The following is a 16,673-nucleotide window of genomic DNA, read 5'->3' as shown; positions in this document are numbered from 1 at the left end:
TGCATAAACATGACCCCAAACCATCACCTAAAGGTAGACCAACATAACCAAAATGTAAGTACAGATAGAGTCAAAACTCACAAGCAATAGTGCAACTTATCCTCCAAACTATACAACAGAATAACAGTAGGTCATTTCATTTGCCATTTCCCTGAAATAAGACCTATAGCTAATAGTGCCCCCCTCCCCCCTTTGGTAATTTTTTAGAGGAAACTCATGAAACATAAAGATTTTTTATTTTGGTGATTTAATGGTTAATTTCTATACATTTTGTACAAAACTGTACAAAGAAAAGTTTAGTATTAAATGTAAAATTGCTATGAACTTCTATAAGATTGTTTTGGTGAAAACGGCAGCATCTGATAATAGCAATGCGGATGTTTGCACAAGCTCTGTAGTTCCCTTTACCAATCAAGTCATGCATGTTTATTAATGTTGCACTTTACATAGAAGATTGTTTGAAGCAAGTATATTAGAATTACAATTTCAGTTTTAAATATCAAGTGCTTGATAATGGCATCTCTTGATTGTTCACATCTTTCTGACCTTGACGTACTGAACAGAAGAAATTAACCAGATAAAATCTACATGTAAAAGAAGGTGGAAACCCAGAGCCAGATCTACATTTAATGTAATTACAATGGACCAATGGTAGTTTAATTTTATTTGATGTGTTTCAGGGCCTTTGTGTTTGTGTCTATCAAACAATGTTCCTTAAACGTTTTGTAAATGTTAGCACAAAGTTTATAAAATAATGTTTCTGGAACATTCTTGCGATGTTGATAGAATACATTATTCTTGGAACGTCTTTATGACATTCGTTTTTCTTGATGGATTTTCTTATATTATTGATAGAAGAACGTTATTAGAACATTACTATAACATGAGACTGAATCTTGAAAATGTTTTGAATACATTATTATAATCAAATAATGTTAATGCAGTCTAACAAATGGATGTTTTGAATATAATGTATGTTATACAACTTAATGGGAACTTTAAGTAGATGTTTTTTATAATCTAACATTGTTAGCTGAGTTTAATCTATTCCATTATTGATGGAACAATGAATTCTGGTTTCTACCAGCAACTTCTAAAGTAAAATGTCAGGACATCTGTCCATAAATTGAATCTTAAAAGAAAGTGGGTCAAGCAGCAAGACAATGACCACAGGCACACAAGTTGTTTGACCAAAGAATGGCTAAAGTGGAACAAAGTTAATGTTTTGGAATGGCCAAGTCAAAGTCTTGACCTTAATCCAATTGAAATGTTGTGAAAGGACCCGAAGCAAGCAGTTCAAGCGAGGAAACCAAAAAAATATCCCAGAGTTAAAGCTGTTTCAAGTGATGGCTTAAATACCTCCAAGATGTTGTGCAGGACTGATCAGAAACATTGCTTTCGGTGTCTGGTGTGACTGCAAGGTTATGGCTCGTATAAATTTAGAGAGTATCCTCTAATAGATGGCCAAATAAGTTGTTTGTGCAAGTAGCTTATTAGGACTGTAGGTTGGCCTCTCAGGTGTAAAACTAATGTTTTAATGCATGTTTCATCAAAAATGTATTATGACTGGTGCTACTAATCAAAATACAAGACTGTTCAGAGTGCAAATTACAGGGTCAGTTGGGAGGAAGGGTGGTGACCCCCAAAATTGAGCCTCGGCCCCCCTAAAGGACTCCAAAGCAAGATGTGTGTTTGTCTCTGTGGGGGCGAGGGGTTTGCAAAATATTTTCCACTGATCTGTGTCTTAACAGGTAATAATGATAATAACAGATAATATATCATCCAGTTGGATGCTGTGCACTGGTGGTGAATGAGGAGATTTCCAACAACATCTGTAAAGCACTTTGAGTGTTCAGAAATGTGCAGAAATGTAAATGTAATGATTCATTATAATAATAATAATAATAATAATAATTATTATTATATAAATGACAACCCCCCATTGACAACCCCCATAATGTGACAAATAAATCTTACTGTCAAATCAGTTGGAGGACAGGCTGTACTTTTTCAATCCCCAAATGAATCGTCTCATTTTTGTTTGACTGGATTTACTTTCATGTCTGAAAATCTGATGTCTCAGGTCATATTTATGCAGAAATATTGAAAAATACGACTACATTTCAAATATTGAAAATCTGGACTACGTTCACAAACTTTCAACAACCATTTTTCACCAAACAAATTTTATGTTTAAAAGACATCTAATAAACATCTAAACACAGATGTCTTGGCTAAAACAAGACTAAATTAAGGCTGTTACTGAACATATAATAGTCTAACTACTCATCAAATTTTCTATTTTTCAAATAATCTATTTATGAAATGTTGCTAGAAGTCTATTAGATTTTCACTGACAACCCAAATTTAGCTTTGTAGCCAAGATGTCTATGTTTACACGTCTATTAGATGTCTTTGAAATGCAAAAAATGCTTGCTTGGTTTTGACAATTTACAATACTATTTTCTTAAAAATTAGCCAATAAAAAAACCTCCTTCAAAGATCTGTCTTGCATTGAAAAAACCTATTGTTACTCCATTCCTCATGTCATTTAAACAATGTAGACATTTCTGAGCAGTATGTTATGTGTTTCTGTGTTAAACCTACCATACTCAGGGACCTGCCCTGTGCCTCTCTTGAGCAACAGGCGAACTCTACGGCCACCCGATTTGATGAGCTCAATAGCCCGAGCGTGGGTCATATCCCTCGTGCTCTCCCCATTTATCTCAATGATTTGATCACCAACCTGCAAAACAGACAAAATATGTTTATCATCCTAATTTGGATGGATAATAAAAAATTATGCTCTGGAGAACGTTCTCCTTGCATTCAAATCCCTACGTCTGTGAAGACAGACATGCAAATGCTTGTACAAAAAAAAAAGTAATTATTTTCTGACAGCTTTGAATTGCATCCTATCTGGATTTAATGATAAAATGAATACGACTGGCATTTATTAAAGATAATTATTCGGTAGGATCAATACAGGTCTATAACTCACGTCAACAGTTTTTGTTAAGCGCTAATCAGCATTAGCAGTCATGAATGAGATCGAGCAGCAATTAATTTGAGAATTAGCATCACTAATGAATTGTGGGTTTGAGCCTTCTAAGAGATACAATTCTGATGCTCTTCATCAACTTTGAGTAAGGTGTGCGGCTGCTGTGGATAATGAGGGAACGGTTAATTGGCCTTCCTTTATGAAAAAAACGGAAGCTGGTATGATCAATATTTCAACAATTAGCTTCCCGGCAACTGGTGGTGGTCTTATTTTTAAAATTCTGTTTTAGCTTTGAATTCATCTTCATTAAAGCAGAGCCATCAAAATGACGCTAGTGTGACGAATCCATCGCTTTCAACAATACATTTCAAGACAATTACTGTCAGATTGTCAGATCATTCGCCGTGAGCAATATAACTGTTATTATGCATATTACGCATCTCGGATTTTGTGTGGGCTAAGATACTTTTGTGCAGTAAAAAAAGATTCTACATTTTTAGCCTGTTCATTTTGGAAGAATCTGTGTCAGTTACTCAGTCTAAGTAAATGTACAGCCTTTACCATTTATGAGTATTCACATACAGATGGATGTAAAATAAATAAATGAATAAAACAATAATAAAACAGATAACTTAAGACTCTTGCATTCCAATTACTAAAGTATAGAGACAATATGCATTCTAAATATATTTTTATTAATATATATTTTTATTAATATATATATATATATATATATATATATATATATATATATACATACAGTTGAAGTCAGAATTATTGGCCCCCCTGTTTATTTTTTTCCCCAATTTCTGTTTAACAGAGAGAAGATTTTTTTTTAACACATTTGTAAACATAATAGTTTTAATAACTTATTTCTAATAACTGATTTATTTTATCTTTGCCATGATAACTAAATAATATTTGACAAGATATTTTTTAAGACACTTCTATACAGCTTAAAGGCTTAAAAAGACATTTAAAGGCTTAACTAGGTTAATTAAGTTAACTAGGTTAGGGTAATTAGGCAAGTTATTGTATAATGATGGTTTGTTCTGTAGACTATCGGAAAAAAAAATAGAGCTTAAAGGGGCTAATCATTTTGACCTTAAAATGGTTTTTAAAAAATTTAAAACTGCTTTTATTCTAGCCGAAATAAAACAAATAAGACTTTCTCTAGAAGAAAAAATATTATCAGACATACTGTGAAAATTTCTTTGCTCTGTTAAACATCATTTGGGAAATATTTTAAAACGAAAAAAAAAAATTCAAACAATCAATATTTCAACAATTAGCCCCCTTTGAAAAAAAAAATTCAAAGGGGGCTAATAATTTTGACTTACATATACGCTTCCTGACAAAAGTTTTGTCGCCTACCCAAATATTACAACAAATAATAACTTGACTTCTAGTTGATGATTTGGTATAAAAAGTGGCTTATATGAAAGGCTAAGGCCTCTAGATTACGCTTATATTACTTAAATAAAATATGATCATACCTGCCAGCACTCCCATATTTCAGTCCCATCTCCCATTTTGTTATTTCTCCCAGAAAACTCCCGTAATCTCAGTCCCCCCACCACTCCACTCCCCCGGTTCTCAGCTCTTTGGTACAATCTATATGTAACACTCCCGTATCGCCGACTTTGGTATAATATTCAATCGCAGCGGATTCCCAAAACCCGGTGCATAGTACAAACATCTAGACATTACCAGCCATCCCCCCCATTTGCAATGTAGAAAAAGATTGCATAATTATACCCCTAAAACAGGAAATTCTGCCCACATATATGCTGATGCAAAGCATGTAGGAGCATTGAACTTGTCTTGTGTCTATGGACTAATTGGCCTGGGGCTGGGGAAAATGAACGAGCCAATTATAGTAACAAATGGAGAATTCCTCTCAAATGGTCTGTATAATGTGGAAGCCTGGGCAGGTCGGCAAGTATTTTTTTTATGACTCATTAAGATCTTGTTTGAATGAGGGGCAGAGAGTACCATGACTCTCTCATTATTGACAAGGAGTGTCTGTTTTTTTGTTCTCGGGGATGGTTCCTCTGACCTCAGAGGTGAAGAGTGTTAGTAAATGCAGCGTCAGCAGCTCTATTATGTTTTCAGTGTTTCTAGAGGGCACGTGTGGAAAACTACAGCAGCGGCAAGTGTCTTCTGGGGGCTTTATGACTTCATGCTTAATGGAGTTTCGAAATACCACAGGTCTGTTCCATCACAAACTAATTATAGTTTTAGAAGGCATTTTGTGCTGTGGTTTAATTCACACCCCGAATGAAGGCAAGATGATGTTTACAGTCAGAGCGGAGGATCTTGAAAGGAAGGGAACAGTCAGTGTTTATGATGATCAGCAGGTAATGTGCTAAATATGAAAGGATTTAATGAGAGGAAGAAGACAGAGAATATCCTAAGGGGACTGTTTTATTCACATTAGCTATGACAGATTCATTACGGATGAGATGTGAACAGAGAGCAGAACAGAACAGTATGGTTGGAGAGACAGACAGACAAAAGAGGGAGGGACGGATGAACGGACGGACGGACAGACGGTTAGATAGATAGATAGATAGATAGACAGACAGACAGACAGACAGACAGACAGACAGACAGACAGACAGACAGACAGACAGACAGAGATAGACAGACAGACAGACAGACAGATAGATAGATAGATAGATAGATAGATAGATAGACAGACAGACAGACAAAGATAGACAGAAAACATAGAGATAGACAGGCAGATAGACAGAAATAGCTAGATAGATAATAGATGGACAGACAGATAAATAGATATGAATAGGAAGTGATGTCATCTCACCCTCATCCTCCCATTACGTATGGCTGGTCCATCTTCAGCCAATCTCAGAACAAACAGGTCCATCTTATACTCGCGGCCTCCACGGATACTAAAGCCAAAACCTTTCATCCCCTTTTCCAATTCAACCGTGAAGAAATCAAAATCCTGCAAACATACACACCAAGGTTAAAGACATTTTAGCAACATCCATAACGTATACTTTATGGAAATTATCTGTCAGTGCCACCTAATACAGTCACACAGTACATAGGCTTTGGGGCTGAACAATTAATAACATTTGCATTAATATTTCGAAACTACAAAATGTGATTTTTAAACTGCAAAGCAATTAGACTTCATGTGGGGGTCATGAGGATATTGTGTATGCAAAGAGTATGCATGTATTGTGTAGTCCTTTAATGCACAAATCAGCGAGCCACAATAAATATGCAGTTATGTAAATAGTATATGTTATGATCTCCAGCTGGAGTGCCCACGAGCTCCACTAGAGGGCACTCCATCCATTTCCTCTGCCTGTCACCCAGACCACATTTCCCACAACACCTTGCACTGATTGAGTGTGCTGCTAAAATTGTCTGGGTAAAGCCTGATTTATACTTCTGCATCGAGTGATGGATATAACCCCTTAACCCCATGGAGCCAACCATACACATAGCTGACACCATTGTGAGCAATTATACTTCTGCGGTCTCTCTGTGCTGCTCTGAAAAAATCCTAACACTTATAACTTCCAACATATAATACCATTTCCTAAATGCTAGTAATAGCAATGGGGTTTTTAAGTTACATTTGTCTTTGATCTTTGCTGGTGTTTTGAGTTTATGCTTCAAATGCACGTGATGCTACAGTGGAAGCTGAACAATCAACAACTGTAATCATAAAGTAAACACAAAACTAAATGATCCATCTAAATCTCCACGGGACTCGAGACTTATGCTGTGTTCATACCAGACGCGGCACGCGCAAATAAATCTCGCTATTCACGTGTAAATAAATCTGTGAACATTTTGAGTTTACTCGCTTCATTAGCGCGTCAACTTCACAATAGACGTGGATTTGCATCCTGGGCAGGGCTTCTGTCTGCCTGGTGACTCTAACTTCATTGCTAAATGGCTAACATGGATTTTATTGAGATAGTAACTGTGCTATATGTGATTTTAGGCAAAAAAAAAAAAAGTAGATTCATTCGGCACCGAGTCCACTAGCTCCTTTCAGAGGTGCACTCAGCTCTGTTCATCAACTTCTCAAGAAACTATACCTGGAAGATGGAGGCTTTCAGTGGTGCTTCAGACTGAGACGAGCCCAGTTTGATGAACTGTTGTCCGGTGCTGGGTAGAGGATTTCCCCTCGGGACACCAACAACAGGCACTACGTCATAATCACACCCCTACAAGAGCAAGCACATAATTGGTTAACATGGTGTGAACGTCTGCTGAAGTTCAGGTTTTTCAACTTGAGCGATGTGTCAAAAGCCCAAAACACTTAACTCGTGCTGCTTCATTTGCGCTGCAGGATGTCTATTCACATCTTTGCATTTACTTAACATGTAAGTCACTTGAGCTTGATGCTTCATCCGCGTCTGGTGTGAACGCAGCTTTAGCCCCACCCACATTTGTCACTGCTCCCAATTTAATCAATTACAGACCTTGCGTTCAGTGTGGTCGCTTTTTTTAGAGGTAAAGTTAGAGTATAGCGAAGTGTAAACAACTGTGCAAAGGCTACAAAGGACCTACCATGTAGACTTGATGCAAAAGTTTGAATTGGATTTAATGGGTAACAGGTGGACCAATAATCAATGCAACGTGTTGTGGGAAATGTAGTCCAGATGACAGGCTGAGGCAATGGATAGAGTGCCCTCTAGTGGAGCTCATAAGAACTCCAGTTGCTGATCATCAAAGTAAATATGATTGATTTAATTTTGGGTGACCAAGTGTGAAACATTTATTTTATGAAGAGTTTTAGAAAAAACAAGTGTCTGTCATTTGTGTTGGGTTGCCTATGTTTATTCTTGAATAATACAGAAGATAAAGAGCTTTGGAAAAAAATAGTACATTAAATTACAATCGCACTATTGGTCAAGGTGAAAGAACTACTTGTGGCATCCTGCAGTCTGGTAAGAGAAATGTGCAAAGGTCAGCAGGCATCGGCCTGTAGTCCACTATAAACATTGGTCACTATTGGTCCACTGTAATTGCACTGTAGTCACTATATCGCAATTAGATTCTTTTCTAAAAATCGTTTAGCTCTAATAGTCATGATATTAACCTCCTAAGTAGTGAAGAATTATGGATAGCAGTGAGCATTTATACTCCATATAAAACTGTAGGATAGTGTACAGGGTAAAGAACTACCTGTGGCATCCTGTAGTCTGGTAAGGGAAAGGTGCGAGGGTCAGCAGGCAGCGGCCTGTAGTCCAGCAGCGGAGGGTGTCTGTAATCCAGCGTTGGCGGCTGTCTATAATCTGCTACAGGAGGGTGTCTGTAGTCCACCGGGGGTTGGCGGTAGTCAGTGAACGGCTGTCGAATGTCAGGTTTTACATCCTGCCTTGCTTTCACCTCTGACCTGTAGCTAAAAAAAATACATTTCATTTACGGGAGATAGCTATCCAATGGAATATATGAGCAACGTGTACTACAGTGTTTGAGCTATAGGAAGGCTTGCATTCAATCAAATCGTTCTTATGCAAAAAGAACTAATGCTGTTTACTCGAACTAAAGTGTATGCTGAAATGCATGCAAATTTTGGACCACGTCTATGCTGTTTATTGTCAAGCTTGTCTGTGGCGATTCAAAATATTAGATTTTATCAGCCACGAAAACTATAATATATAAACACATAACAGGAATGCGGAAATTCTCAAAATATTTACTCTGTTTATGTCTGTTTACCAGCAGAAGCTGTCAGAAATGTCTTGCCGCTGACGGAACTACCGCTCTAATGAATTTTAAAGTTTAATGCAGGATAATGTTCTGTTGAAAATGGCGGAGCCCGAGGAGCTCTAGGGTGTATATTGAAACTTGAGAGAGCATGGAGAGGAAGTGAAATCATTGGTCCCTGCAGGCTACATGAATGATTAAAAACTGTTTTAAAGAGCCGTGCAGGTAAATTATTCAGTTCTGTAAGAGATAAGTGATTTTACGCAACTACCTAATAGTGAAAGACTGTCTGTGAGTCAGAGAGCTTCAGATTCACTCTATAAATAGAGAACTTTAGGGAGTTTTACTGTAACTTGATGACAGAACTAGTTAAACTGGACACTTCAGTACAGTTAATAAATTCAGTATATATAATATCTATATAGTTCATCAATTCTGTCCTTATTTTATTGTTCAAAAACTTTGAGTTTCTGTTAAACACAAATTAAGATATAATGAAGAATGTTAGAAACTGGCAGACATTGACTTAGTATTTTTTCCTAGTGTGGATGTGAGTGGCTACCAGTTTACAGCATTCTTCCAAATATCTTCTTCAGTGTTCAACAAAACAAAGCTTGGAAAATAACTTGAAGGTGAGTAAACGTTGAGCAATTTTTAGGTGAAATGTGAATTTAAATAATACCTTCATCTTCATCGTTTACATTTCCAGAATTCTCAGAATTCCCCATTTTTGGTTTAACTTCTAAAGTGATGATTAAGTTTTTTTTTTTTTTGTATTTCAGCTTTGCACCGGCGTTTCAATGGCTTTTTAAATTATTTATCAGAAGAGAAAATTATCAAATTTGTTGTCACTCATACAGATGTAATACTACTTAAGTTGTCACAGTTGGGTTTAGTTGAGTTTAATGTAATGAAACTGTCTTTGGTGAAGGCCGAAACACTGAAGAGCAACTTCACTGTTGCATGTAAAGAGACTATATCTCCTGAATGCTTTTTCAAGTTCAGTGTTTTATGCCAATCATTACCTAAAGGCCCATTTCCACTGTGTGGTATGGTACGGTACGGTATGATTCGCTTCGGTACACTTTTATGGCCATTTCCACTGTCAAAAGGTACTTAAAAGCGAATCGTACCGTACCACTTTTTAGGTACCCATTGCAAAGGGTACCTAGCACAACTAAAGGGTACCAAAAGGCGGAGCAAGATGCACAGCTGAACGCTATTGGTTTACAGAGATGCATCACTCGCTTGTGCGACAAGCCAGGGGAATGAAAACAAAGGAAACACCATTTTTTAAAATAGACAGCCAAGACATTACAACATAATAATTCATACAGTTGAAGTCAGAATTATTGGCCCCCATTTTGATTTTTTTTTCTTTTTTAAATATTTCCCAAATGATGTTTAACAAAAGCAAGGGAATTTTTACAGTATGTCTGATAATATTTTTTCTTCTGGAAAAAAATCCTATTTCTTTTATTTCGGCTACAATAAAAGCAGTTTTAAATTTTTAAAAAAACATTTTAAGGTCAAAGTTATTAGCCCCTTTATGCTATATATTTTGTCAATAGTCTACAGTACACACCACTGTTACAATAACGTGCCTAGTTACCTTTACCTGGCTAGTTAACCTAATTAACCTAGTTAAGCCTTTAAACGTCACTTTAAGCTGTAAAGAAGTGTCTTGAAAAAATATCTAGTCAAATATTGTTTACTGTCATCATGGCAAAGAGAAAATAATTCAGTTATTAGAAATGAGTGGAAATGTGTTGAAAAAAATCTTTCTCTCCGTTAAACAGAAATTGGAGGAAAAAATAAACAGAGAGGCTTATAATTTAGGGGGGCTAATAATTCTGACTTTAACTGTACATATAATAATAAGCCATGGTCGACCCGAGCTCAAACAAACCTTGTCGTCGTCTTGATGAACAGCCATAAGGCCAAGAAGAAGAGCAGAATCTAGCCTGTGCCCCGTAGTTTTTTACAAGGCCATCTAAAGCGTGAGCAGTGTCGCTTTCTCATGTTTATTCGCTGCTATATATTTGCACTATTATTGATCTGAAGTTATAATCAAATTATGTACATAGAAAGGTTAGTAATGAACATGTATACACTAGTATTTATGTGTATAAATCATCTGTTTTGTGAGAAGTGCTTCTCATATGATATGTGAATGTACTGTACCGTACTGTACCACTTACAGACCTGCGTCATTTCCATAAAATAAATAAATAAAAAATAGATTTTTCAACAATTTGGAATAAAATAAATTTGAAATCTATCTAGATATTAAAATGTCTAAATTCCATTTGAACCCTAAAAATTCCTGATTGCAGCTAAATATTAATTGTGGCATTGACTTTTCAAGTTATTGACCCAGTGTTCTGTTGGTCAACACAGCAAATTTGATTGACCAACATAAACCTGTTGGCAAATCTGTGTTTTACGTCCTGACACAGCATTTTCCCTCACACATATTCTTTTTTTTTTTCAATTTCAGATTCCTACTTGCTTTAACTGAACCAGAGTGAGAATGCATATTAAATGAATAGGTTTTGCTCAATTTTAATGAGCAATGGTAAAGATGACTAGCACATTAAACTATTGCTGAGCAACCACCACGGTCAAACAATACACACATTATCCTTAAACCATTTTTAACCAATAAAGTAATTTAAGTTGGTTTCTTGCCTGCTGTCGTGGCTGTAAGTCTGCACTGGCTGAGTTTGTGGGTTCTGTTGGGTCACTGAGCTGGGATGATTGGCTGGGCTGCTTTGAGTGACAAGGCTCGGCTGTGCTTCTGAAATGGGTTGCTTTATGGGACTGGGTTGAGGAGCAGAGTTTTGTTGAGCATTGGAGTTTGCTAGAGGGGCAGCACCGGTCTGGTTCACAGTGTTAGGTTGGCACACTGGACTTGGCTGGGCCATAGGACTCTGCTTCTCTGAGCTGCCTGCAGAAGGAGTGCTGTTGGTCTCTGAAAAAAGAAGAAAAGACAAAATATAAGCTATTCCTAGAACTTATCTTTGTAATACAGGTGTCTTTATTTAACATCTGCTAAGGTAGCAGTTTAAGGTGAGTGCACAACATAACCATGGCTTCTGATAGCTTTTTGCATGTACGTTCTATGGTCTTTTAGAAGCAAATGTATAACAATAATTGAATAAATTTGCATATCACAGTTTTCCATCCTGCAGTGGTAGTTCATTACTGACATAATCTGCCATACTTTACGTAAGTGTGAAGAATTAATCTATTTAATAAGGCAAAATCAATATTAAGTCTAATTTACAGTGTTTGTTCCAAAATCATAGACACATTGATTTATCTAGAGTGGTCAAATGTGGCATGTACAAATGGAAAACTAATTGTTAATTTGTGCATGTATTACATTGGCAAGTAATAAAGCTCATGAGCTGCATTTTCATTATCTTTCATATTGTGCAAACTGAAATTGAAAAATTGCTATAATTCAAATACGCACGTTTCATAGAATCTCCTCAATAGGATATCACATATCATATTTATTTACATTTTTTATGATTAAAATGTGCACTTACAGTGTGTTTAAAGATGCCACAGAATGCATTGATTCAATATGTTAAATTGTTCTCTAATATTTATGGTACAGATAGCAGGGCTGCGAGATATTGGAAAAATCTGATATTGCGATATTTTATTTTTCTGCGATAAATATTGCGATATGAGAACAATTTGAAAAATTCAAAAAACTCTTAGAGCAAGTAAAATATTGTTTTGTTTTCACTGTCAGAAGAAATAAGTCAAAGTTAAGAGTTAACAAGCAACATTATCTGCCAGTGGGGTAAGTGAAATAATTTTGTTTTTGCTTTAAAATTTGGACAAAAATTCTAAGTAAGAGTTTTTTGTCATAAATCATATAAATTTCATGTAAATACGGTGATTGGATAAAATTCTGTAGCTCCTGGTTAACTATAATTCAAACTCAACATTGCATATCTTTGCAAGTGACAGTTGTGGCTGTGCACATTGTGATATCGATGCTGAAATTGATATATTTTGCAGCATGTGGCTTATTGTAGGTATGCTCAAAATGTCTCATATCCAAAAATTCAGGCAAATTTCACAATATACATGTTAAATTAACAAAACAAACATTTAAACCGACTTTATGCTTCTTTGGGTTGATGCTGAATACATTTATAATCTGTATATCCTGCATTTTGCATTCTGATGAACTGTGAGCACTCCATGGCTGCCTGTTTGACAGATCTGCTTCTTTTTTTCCTCTCCCATTTTCAAAATATGAGTCCTACCTACATAGTATAATTAATGCAAGCTTAAATAATCTTAAAAATAAGGAAAATATCATTGTTGTAATCCTAGTAGGAAACATTGTGGCCAATCAAACACAGCCTGTGGTGTGCATATTAACTATACAGTGTGGATCATCAGAGTGTGTGTTCATTTCAATGGACTAAACTCTTGCTGTTCAGCTACTGTATGCCTACGTATATCCAGATTTTCAATCAATGGCACCTTTATATATTAAGGAAGGCTATTAATGTGCCATTCCTCCACACCCAATAAAGAATGACCTTTTCAAATGGCATCATGTGGCCATCTAAAAACAGCAAATATAAGAACTGTATTATATTAATTGGTTTGTTTTATTTAACTGCTCAAATGTGTGCAATTTGTGTGGCACAGTTTTCCACTTTGCAGCCTGGTTCTGAGTGCTCATAAAGGCACACTACTAAAACTTTACTACTCTGCTAGAGTGTAAAAAACAAATAATAAGGCCCAAGAATCAATCCAAGGCCAATTTACATCGTAAAAAAGAAAAGATCAATACTTGGATTTTGGTGGATTTTAACTTGGATTTTTACTTGGATTAAAGTGGATACTAGGTGCTTATCACGAGGTAGAAGTGCTGCAATTATGTACAGCAAATCTACACCATTTTATGAAATTCTACATTTATATCTGAAATACATAGTTTTTAACAATGTTCTCTCTAAACAGATCTCTGAAACACTTCTACCAGCACTTCCTCCTACCCTCTGTTAAAAACAAGTAGTCCTGTCCCAATTCAACTCATTGAATGAGCTAATTGAATGACCAGGAAGTCAACAAATAAATGTCCTATTTATAATAATCTCTGCATTTTAGATTAAATAAGCCAATTAATTAAAGCATAATTACAAGCAGCCCTTTCAATAGCAATCGTCCACTCACCCTCCTGAGGAATGATCTTGAGAGTGACACTTAGACCCGCGTCCTTGATCAGTTTGACGATGTCGGCATGCGGCATGTTGACGATAGATTGATTGTTGACGGCCAGAATACGATCTCCAACCTTAAGCTTCCCACAGTGGTCTGCTGGACTTCCCTCAATGATGCGGCCGATCTTATGAGGCACAGCTTAAAACACACACATACACATACAAACAGTTTTATTTTTTTACGTAATACGTGGAGAGAGCTCTCTATCTGCACTCTGTCCTTTTCTGTTAGCGGAGCTGTTTTTATATACGAGCGTGGGCGCTGCATTAGAACATTGTAACTAGCCTCTTCAGCCCTCAAATAGAAGCGCATCCATTATTAATACGCAGGTTTATGAGGACATGCTGCACTTTTAAAATCACTATGACCCCCTGAAACAGCCCGCCTGAGTGAGCTATTACAGTAATGGAATGTCCCAGATTGAAAGAAAGTTAAAGTTAAAGTGTTGAGAAATAATTGTTCCATACCAGCAGCAGCCGCAGTTTCGGGCCTGTTTAGCGAACTGATAATAACGAATCCGAATCCTTCGGTCTCCTTGCGCTGGATGGATACGTCGCTAGGCTGTGCGTTCTGATTGGCTGCTGTGTCCGGAGGGGAGGAGCCTGTGGTGGATGGAGCGGAGTTTTGCGAGGGGGCAGAGTTGTTACAGAACATTCGGGAGTTGAAGTCACTTCTCGGGGAACTGTGTTGTGTTGATCCAGGACTGCGCCCGTTCTCTGGAAAAGGTTCGCCTGAAGGTAATACAGTAAAAGAGAGAATTACTGTACAAGAGGAACAACATTTTTAGAAACAATCCATTTTCATTGCTTGGGCAGACGAAGTTAGAAGTTTAAGCTTCTTAGTTTTGACAATTTCTTACATACAGTTGAAGTCAGCATTAGTTAGCCCCCCTTTATTTTTTCCACCAATTTCTGTTTACGTGAGAGAAGATTTTTTCAACACATTTCTAAACATAACAGTTTTAATAACTAATTTCTGATAACTGTGTTATTTTATCTTTGCCGTGATTACAGTAAATAATATTTGACTAGATATTTTTTAAGACACTTCTATTGTTACGGAAGCAGACGGACAAACAAGGGGAGTGAGTATAAACAATGTTTATTCCAACAGTAGAGTATTAATGAATATTGATGGAGCGATGAACGGAGTTTAGTGGAACTGATGATCCTCTTTGTCAGGTGGGATGACAAACACTGAAGGATGACCGAATGCACACACCAGAGGACTTGCGGGGAAGACAGACTGACGAGACACACAACGCTGACAGGACACCGGGAACACTGGACAGACTAGAAGGAAACAGAATAAAGTTAAGTATAATTGCTGAGATCGTAGGGGAGTGAAACCTAGGAAGTGGTTCACTCAGAGTCCGCTTCGTAGGAACGAGACCGGACACTGAGTGAAGTGAGGTGTGTGCTTATATAGTGAATGGGAGTGATTGGGTGCAGCTGTGCGTGGTTAATACTCAGGTGAAGGTGCTCGGTGCGTGATGTTGGTGGAAGAGCCTGGCCAATCCGTGACATTACCCCCCTCCCCAGGGCCCGCTCCTGAGGGCCTGAACCTCCGACGTCGTGGTGGTCTACCTCGTCCTCGAGGTGCTGGAAATTCTGGGTGATTGGAGTGGAACTCTTCCATAAGTGCGGGATCTAGTATATCGGATCTGGAGACCCATGACCTCTCTTCTGGACCGTATCCTTCCCAGTCGACGAGGTATTCAAGCTGACCACCACGACGCCGGGACCGTAGGATGTCCTTGACTTGGTAGATGGCCCCTTCTTCTAACATCAGGGGGGGAGGAGGTTCCTCTTCATGGCCAGGCTCTGTGGAGGGAATCAGAGGATCGTGAAAGGGTTTTAGAAGGGACACGTGGAATGTGGGGTGGATTCTGTACTGTGGTGGTAACTGTAATTTGTATGTGACGGGGTTGACCTGTTCCAGAATGGTGAAGGGACCAACAAATCTGGGACTTAATTTTCGGGAGGGCAGTCGCAACCGGATATCTCTGGTGGAGAGCCAGACCTTTTGTCCTGGAGTATAGATGGGGCCTGGAATCCTCCTCTTATCCGATACCTCCTTTGTTCTGCGTACTGCCCTCTGGAGATGATGATGAGCATCGTCCCAGACTCTCTCGCTCTCCCGGAACCAGTAATCCACTGCGGGGACATCAGATGGTGCGCCATCCCAGGGGAAGAGTGGAGGTTGGAACCCTAGGATGCACTGGAATGGCGTGAGTCCGGTGGTAGGTTGCCGCAGGGAATTCTGGGCGTATTCCGCCCAGCCCAGAAACTGGCTCCAGGAGTTTTGGTGACCGTGACAGAAGGTCCGGAGGAACCGCCCCACTTCCTGAATTTTCCTCTCTGTCTGGCCGTTGGTTTGGGGGTGATAGCCAGACGAGAGGCTTACGGTCACACCTAGGAGTCTGAAGAATGCTCTCCATAGTCTGGAGATAAATTGGGGTCCTCGATCCGAGACTATATCTTCTGGTAACCCAAAATTTCGAAAGACGTGGTTGAACAGGTTTTCGGCGGTCTCTAGGGCTGTGGGTATACCTTTCAAAGGAATCAAACGACAGAATTTAGAGAATCGATCTATGATGACTAGAATGCAGGTGTTACCTTCAGACAATGGGAGGTCTGTCATGAAGTCAACTCCTAGGTGTGACCAGGGGCGGTTTGGGATGGGCAAGGGATGGAGTTTACCAGCAGGT

At 38.0% G+C, this 16,673-nt stretch overlaps 1 protein-coding gene across 1 annotated transcript in view; it reads right to left on the bottom strand.

Annotated features, from left to right (window-relative positions):
• magi2a (membrane associated guanylate kinase, WW and PDZ domain containing 2a) overlaps nt 1–16,673 on the bottom strand; it is a 345,845-nt gene that overhangs the window by 12,427 nt on the left and 316,745 nt on the right. The window contains exons 17-23 of the mRNA XM_056455551.1: nt 14,431–14,694; nt 13,916–14,101; nt 11,393–11,675; nt 8,177–8,393; nt 7,084–7,212; nt 5,826–5,969; nt 2,608–2,746 (exon numbers count right to left, since the gene is read on the bottom strand). Coding sequence (XP_056311526.1) covers nt 2,608–2,746; nt 5,826–5,969; nt 7,084–7,212; nt 8,177–8,393; nt 11,393–11,675; nt 13,916–14,101; nt 14,431–14,694 — 1,362 coding nt within the window. The remainder of the gene's footprint in view (nt 1–2,607; nt 2,747–5,825; nt 5,970–7,083; nt 7,213–8,176; nt 8,394–11,392; nt 11,676–13,915; nt 14,102–14,430; nt 14,695–16,673) is intronic.

Source organism: Danio aesculapii, chromosome 4 (assembly GCF_903798145.1).
Source record: "Danio aesculapii chromosome 4, fDanAes4.1, whole genome shotgun sequence".
Taxonomy (NCBI): domain Eukaryota; kingdom Metazoa; phylum Chordata; class Actinopteri; order Cypriniformes; family Danionidae; genus Danio; species Danio aesculapii.
Note: the sequence above shows the minus strand (reverse complement) of the source record. Positions and strands in the feature narration are given on the sequence as shown.